Here is a 6922-nt window from a genome sequence, read left to right as displayed (position 1 = left end):
TTCACTAAAATGGTGATTTTCATTCCCATATTTGCACCCATGACACCTGCAGTTCAAAAATGCTACATGTACAAATCTTTCAGGTGTTCCATTATCTCATTGCTATGGCAGCCTTGGATAAAGCTGTTGGATATGCTTCCATTTGCATTAAGATTCTATGATATATTCTGTTTGGAGATTCAACCAATTTTTCGAGCTTCCTGCACAAGGTCAGAAGCATCTATGTAACACATACACAGCAGAAGTTTAGTTTCAGTATGCAGCAAAATGGTTCATTCATAGCAAAACAAAGCAATACTCTCAATGTGCAACCATCCACATCCATACCCATGGCATATTAAATATTTTCATAAATCTGACTCACTTTGCATGTGTCTGCAGGGTCTAGTGAGATGGCCACAATAGCAGCACTTAATGGCTTCAAATATCTAGAACAGACTTTACAACTTCCAAACTCCTCCTTTCTTACGAAACTTAAGATGTGCATATATGAGGTGTACATGTGAGATTAGGCTAAATGTGTATCATGGTGACAAGCAATTCTAACTTCAGCAGTGGGATACATTGGGAAAAGTTGTAATGGACAAGTGCAAAGGGGTACCTAGGGCAGATCTTGGGCAAGGACATTGAATTTCCCCTTTGAAATGACTTTTGGTTTCATGGGGGTTAGAGTAAATGGTTTAATGTTCGAAACTAAGGTTTGTGGAAAGTTTCAATGCTTTCAAGTTCAACTAGTTAAGATTTAAAATTGAGATTGGGCAACATTTAATGTTATTTTAATGAGGGCAAGCTCAAAGGGCTATGCAGCTCGTTTTTGCATGTGGAGGCCCTAGTGAAAATGAAAATTTACCAAATGTCAACCTTGGAGCAGTTTTGGGCTGCATGCAAGTGTATCTTCCATGTTGGGCTGTTTTTGTTCCACTTTGGGCTATTTGGGGCATATCTGAGAGTAGAGAACTTAATTGTAGGTAGGGAGACAGCTGCTGAAGCTTCAAGTCAGCAAGGCAACCTGTTCTGGAGTAGATTCTAGCCCTATAAACAGCAAGAAACCCTGAAAACAAGGTCATTGACAGTTGCTGATGCAGAAATTAGGATTTCAGACAGCAGCAAAACCCTAAAAATAAGGATGTGACCTGATTTTCTCTCTCTAGATCACTGCTGTAACTAGGGTTTATCAGCTATCTTGAGAAGCATGCCATTGAATCTCAACCAAACAAGGAGGAGATCTACTACAAATCTGAATAATTACAGCAAATTTGTCAAAGATTGCCGATCTATAACTAAAGTGACTTGCATGCAATTGGAGAAGGCTCAATTGTGCCCACATGTGCTCAAATCAAGGGCCGAATTTGGGGATGTTGATGCTGATCACCATTTAGGGCTGGAAATGCAAAATTTTCGCTCCTCGGCCATTTCTCCCCTTCTTTGACAAACCCACAACCATTCTCAGCCATTCCTAGCATATTGCTAGTGAACAACAATGCATTTGCTATCAAAATCCTAATTTACAGCAAAAACTAGGGTTTCTCGGCCACCTCAAAGTGTGTGCCCATTAAGTAAAAGACCAAACACAAAAATTAATTGCTTTCTATAATTTAAGTCAAATCAGGTCAATCACCATCCGTATGAGAAGAAAGGCTAGTTTCATGGTTCCATCACCAAGATATATCAACTTCTTCAAGTAGGTGGGCTGCCCAAGGCACATGATTGCAAGGCAATGCACTTGCAACTTACTGAATTTGTGATCAACTGAGTACAAATCAGCAAGCATGCCATCATCATGCTCTACTAGAGAGGATGCAAGCAATGGTGATGCATCGCGATCTAAAAGATCATAGAGCATTGATATTAGGCACATAGCATGGGCAACATGCTGAGAATGTGCAATTTGATCGTAAAGTGGATCTTTTGAGGCCTCCAAGTGCTGTTTATTGGCAAGAAGAATATGATTATGATGCCTAGTTCAAAAGCACAATTCAGGACAGCAGCTGATATCTTTGCACAACTTGCAAAGGACCCTCAGTTTATGGAATAGTGGACCCTTCCCAACATAGTCCCTATTTATTATACATGGATCTCTCCACAAGATAGCAAGTTGTGACTTCATCCACACTTGCTCCAAGATCAAACTTTGATTCGCATACTAACTAGGTAGCACTTAGCTCCTCCAAGAATGTGCAATGGGATGGGCCTGTGGAGATAAGCCATATAATATAACAATCACTAGTAAAACCCTGCCAAAACAGTGCTCTAGCACACTCTACACTACCTTTAGCTCGATTGTCAATCAAATCTCCTTCTTTAGTCTACCACATCTGAATCCTACAACCTCATGCAGTAACACACACTTCCACTTGTTACACAACTCATTGCAAAGCTTTTCTAGGAGCTCCTTTACACACAAGACTCGATCGATGCATCTCTCTACTAACATACAAGGAATTGAGCGCTTTTACAAGGTTGGCAAGTCCAATGTGTTGTTAACAAGTAGATGGGCCCCACCGCTCACCTGCACTATGTACCTATCTCTACCTGCTGTCCCGGCAGTTTGCCTATCCTCCATTTGGGTTACCTCCAGACTAGTCATCTCGGCTGCCCATCTAGCTGCAACTTGGGGTGTCCACACTTCAGTATATCACATACAGCCCTATGATAGTATTTCTTGTGTCCACTTGCCACGTATGGTCACATGATGAGCCTACAATTGAAAATCAAAAAGGATGGCCCACCTTAAACAAGTTGTCCAACACTTCTTTCGGCCCCAAACAGAAGCACATATCCGTTGATTTTTTATGTATGGTGTGGGGTTTCCCTACTCCAATAATAGGAAGCTGGCAAGAAAGTTGGATCCACTGCCCATTATTCCTAATTTGCCTTTCTATAGACTTGCGTTGAGGTTGCTCCAGAGCTGACAATTCCAAGCATCATGATCACAATGATGGATTAGCAGGCTTGTACATTTTGATTCTGTGCCAATCAGATGCAAAAAGACAACAACACTGATGAGAATCTCAATCTCCTCCCCGGACCCCAGCCATGAGCAATCTTTCATACCACCAACATTGATCCCTTGAAGTCACACATTTGCTTGGCTCCTCCCAAACCTAGACCTATAAAAAGCCACAGGTGCGGATGCACTCAACTCCATCCACTTACAGCCATCATTTTGATCAGCCATACAGAACGAAGGTCGCATTCTTTAAAGGTAACTAAAAAAGGGCGGATCAACCTCCTTTACTTTCCTGAGGGAGGAAATAAGAAAAAAGATCTGAAACAAAGACAACAATAATTCTCTGCTCGTTCTCTTTTCGCATTTTACCAAAAAAAGGAATCGACAAAAATCCAGATCCTAAAAGATCATTTGAGACGCGAATTCAAAGAAGAGAAAATGCAGAGGACCTGGTTTGATGGCCTGATACTGCTGATGCCAGAGGTCTTGCAGAGTGGCGGAAAGCTTCCAGTAGAGAGGGCGGCCCACGTAAAAGAGGGCGACGCAGATGGCCACCACGATCAGCACACGCAGGCTCCATCTGGCCGCCTGAGCCGCCATGCCAGCGGCACCTCTTGCTAGGCTAGGAGCAAGGGGGCTTTGAGATCAGAAGCAAGCTTTCCTTCTCAAAATTGCTTCTTTTCTCCTCCGATCAGATGCAGACAAGGGACAACAAACATACGAGCTAAGCTGGAGAAGAAGCAGATCTGCTTTGGGGCTTCGACCGTCCATTGTTTCTTTTTTTTGGGGAATCACCTTCCACTTGAAAATTTACAGCTTTCCAATGTAATTTTCGGTCTTTTCATGACTAAGAGGAACCTTTCCAATGTAATTTTCGGTCTTTTCATGACTAAGAGGAACCTTTAAGCTCAAAGCTTTCTAGCACCTTGGTTAGAGTAACTTCATTACTTGAAGTATACTAGGGTGATCTACGCTTAGAAGCTGTTCCAGTCGGATCTGGTTTTCACAAAACCCTCCCACCCTATGATGGTTTTCCACAATCCCCCAAGGCCACGTGAGAGTTTTTAAAAACCCGCCCTTATTAAGAAAACCAAAAACCTTTGATTAAAGTGGCTAATCCTCACCCTCTTTCCCTGATAGACTACCATCTCAGCATTGCTCTAAGCATGGACCTCCCTACAATATCATTTGGACTCTCTCTCATTATGTGGATACATGTAGCTATTAGGGGCATGATACCACTAAACACCTATACCGTTCACACAAATCACAATACAAATAATCATAGGCATTTGCTCAATAAATGTATCATTGTCATGCAAGCATCTATGAAGAATAGAAAATTATCCTTAAAGTTTGAGTCATTCCATATTGAATGTAAACATAAACAACAGTGAACAATTAACATTTTATTGTTGTGAAATGCAAACCATCATGCAAGTTGTAGATCTACGCACACTCATAGATTTAATCTTCCATTATTGCAACCTTGTGCTTGTAAGGTAGATGGCATGTTTTTAGGACTATTTGCAGATGTTGTGAGGCCCCTAAAGGCAATTTATATTTAGAGCAAAGTTGTAATTGAGATGAGAAGGTCGGCTCCTAAAATTGGCAAGGTAGATATATTGAGAGGCGAATTTAAAGGTATGTTTTTCGAGATTTTGGGCAATACTAGGTGGATCCACAAGGCATTTGTGAGCAAAAATGAAGATTTTAGGCCCCAAAGTGGTGCATGGTACAAAGTGGTCAAGGCATAAGAGACTAAGCATTTTAAAGTTTGAGATGCAACAAAGCACCAAGTCGAGTCTACAAATAATAAAGAAGCGTCTAGACATCACTTGGGCTCAAACTCCGCGTGTTTGTGGTGCAACAAGTGGAGGAATATAGTCCGAGCAACCTAGGAGGGCAGAAATTAGCCAAGATTTGAAGGGGTGTGGACCAATTTTAATGGGACATGGGCCAATGTTGAAGGGGTAATTTAATTTAAGACAATTCTTGATGAAAGATTCGGAGAGAGAGAGAGAGAGAGAGGAAAGCATATAGGAAAGAGGGTGCCATTTTTCATGATGATTTTTAATTCCTACGCACAAATTTTCCATTATTTGTCGCAAGAAATATGAAGAATGGATCCTCCTCTTTGTCCTCTACATGCTCATGTAAATTTTATTGACTAATTTGAAAAAATGAAAATGCTACTTTTTTAGTATTTCTCTCTCCTCCCTCAAAATAGTCTTTCTCTCTCCTTCCATTTCTCTTGCATAATGGCAATTCTTATGAGAGAAGGGGGATGGGTGAAAGAGAGGAAGAGGTGAGAGTTATGTGAACGAAGTTGTTCATGGCATATTGCTTGTCTCTATGGAGGGCTCCTCAAGCACGTCAGTGACAACCTCGATGCAATACGTAGTTAAAAGTCATGAAATGATATAAAGGCTTGTTTGCTACACCCAATTTTTATTTTCTCGCATTAAAAATGCTTGTGCACTCTCATGAACACTATGCATCGAAGCATTTTTATGCATATAACATTGCATAGCAATTGGTTCCTATATTGACTGAGTGGGTGAGGAGATCCAAGCCGATTATTGTCAAGGGTTTAAAGGGGTGCCTAGTGAGGATGAGTAGAGTGTAAGTATTACATTTGTGCTAAAAGACGAGGACCGATGAGTCAAATCCCTAATCAGGTAGATCGCTCATATCTAGAGGCCACGGCAATCAATCAAGTAGGTGCCTTTGTGACATTCGTGTGGTGTACTAGACACCTTCAGTTTGGGCACTCCTACTTGGAGTTCGGGGCTACAGTTAGGAGATTGGACTACAATGTAGTGTGCCAAGGTTTAGAGAGAGGGTTCCTAATCTATTGCTAGTCGCTCGTGGCCCGCAAGGCCATGGGGGTTGGTCTTGTGAGGTCCTCAATGAGCTTGAGTGTATGAGAGCCATTGTCAGGCCCATTTTAGGTCTTGATAATGGTGCCTTTTTTGGGAGTCCTTTGGGAATTTGAGTATTTGACTCTTCGCTTAGTAGTAGTGGAGAAAGAGTTATTAAGACCAAGAACATGAGCGCATGATGCTAGAGATCTCTCAAATTCAATGAGAGCAACGTGAGGAACAACTAGGAAAATGCAAAGAAATTTTTCGCAAATATTCCTTGGACTATACTAGTCTTGTATTCCTTAGAGTTAGGGGGCTTACAGCCCCTCGTAGTAAGATCAGTCCCATTACACACAAAGGTGGTAGTTTTCCCTTAACACCTAAGCTAGGCAGTCTACTCCTTCAAGGACTAGTCGAAGTGGTGGAACAACCCCACCATCTAGTGGTGCCATCAGTAGCACCATAAGTGTCCTCCCTAAGTCTATTCTTATATCCACAGGGATGGTACAACCACTCTTAATATCCCCTCAAGCAATTCAAATTCTAGCTAGCACGATGGCTCTACCAACTTTAGGGTTTCAGCTTCCTATCTTTAGCAGAAGTTCAAACGAAGATGCAAAATTACAAATCAAAGACTTTCAAAAACTTATGTTTAATTTTCAAGGCAATGAGAAAGCACATCATCTGATATTCTTTAGTATAACTTTGAAGGGAAATGCCAAGGGTCTCAAGTTTATCCGATTATCTATGCAACTAATTGTAATACCCATCTATTGCACCACATAGGTTCAGCAAGGATGTCAATGCTTCGAATTCTATGATAATTCTATGTTAATGGTCACCCACCAAGGGAACTGTAAGGCCATGCCTTGCCAACATTCTTTTAGAACAAACAATATCCATCATGGCCTCAATACACTTTCTAATGGTATTCCAACACAGCGCAAAGATTTTTGTGATCACTCTAGCTAAGCGACTATGAGGTAAGTGCCATAAGATGCACATAATGCCAAGTCACTAGGGATTGGGCTTCTTACAAAACGTGTTGTCTTTGCAATCTCTAAAAATGGTTCTATTTGCGACTTCAACAAATGGAAGTTATCAT

The 6922-nt window shown here is 41.2% G+C and overlaps 1 protein-coding gene across 2 annotated transcripts; it reads right to left on the bottom strand.

The window, feature by feature from the left end:
- On the bottom strand, window positions 1-3820 carry LOC148040027 (Low-density receptor-like protein). 2 transcript variants are annotated; one of them, XM_087696039.1, is made up of 2 exons: window positions 3400-3820; window positions 1-200 (listed from the first exon to the last, which is right to left on the bottom strand). In XM_087696039.1, exons 1-2 carry the CDS (start codon window positions 3548-3550, stop codon window positions 148-150), a joined length of 204 nt encoding a protein of 67 aa, XP_087552165.1. In that variant the 5' UTR covers window positions 3551-3820; the 3' UTR covers window positions 1-147. The 2 variants fall into 2 exon arrangements, with proteins under 2 accessions (XP_087552165.1, XP_087552173.1); XM_087696047.1 differs by having other exon boundaries at window positions 1-220; window positions 3400-3801.
- Between the last annotated feature and the right edge of the window lie 3102 nt (window positions 3821-6922).

This window comes from Lygodium microphyllum, chromosome 2, assembly GCF_053477565.2.
Source record: "Lygodium microphyllum isolate KBCC chromosome 2, Lygodium_microphyllum_v1.1.10, whole genome shotgun sequence".
NCBI classification, from domain to species: Eukaryota; Viridiplantae; Streptophyta; class Polypodiopsida; order Schizaeales; family Lygodiaceae; genus Lygodium; species Lygodium microphyllum.
Note: the sequence above shows the minus strand (reverse complement) of the source record. Positions and strands in the feature narration are given on the sequence as shown.

Coding starts and splice junctions, on each gene's coding strand:
- LOC148040027 (XM_087696039.1), bottom strand. CDS start 3,550: ATGGCGGCTCAGGCGGCCAGATGGAGCCTGCGTGTGCTGATCGTGGTG. Junction 201..3,399: donor GTATCAGGCCATCAAACCAG/GTCCTCTGCATT, acceptor GACCTTGTGCAG/GAAGCTCGAAAAATTGGTTG.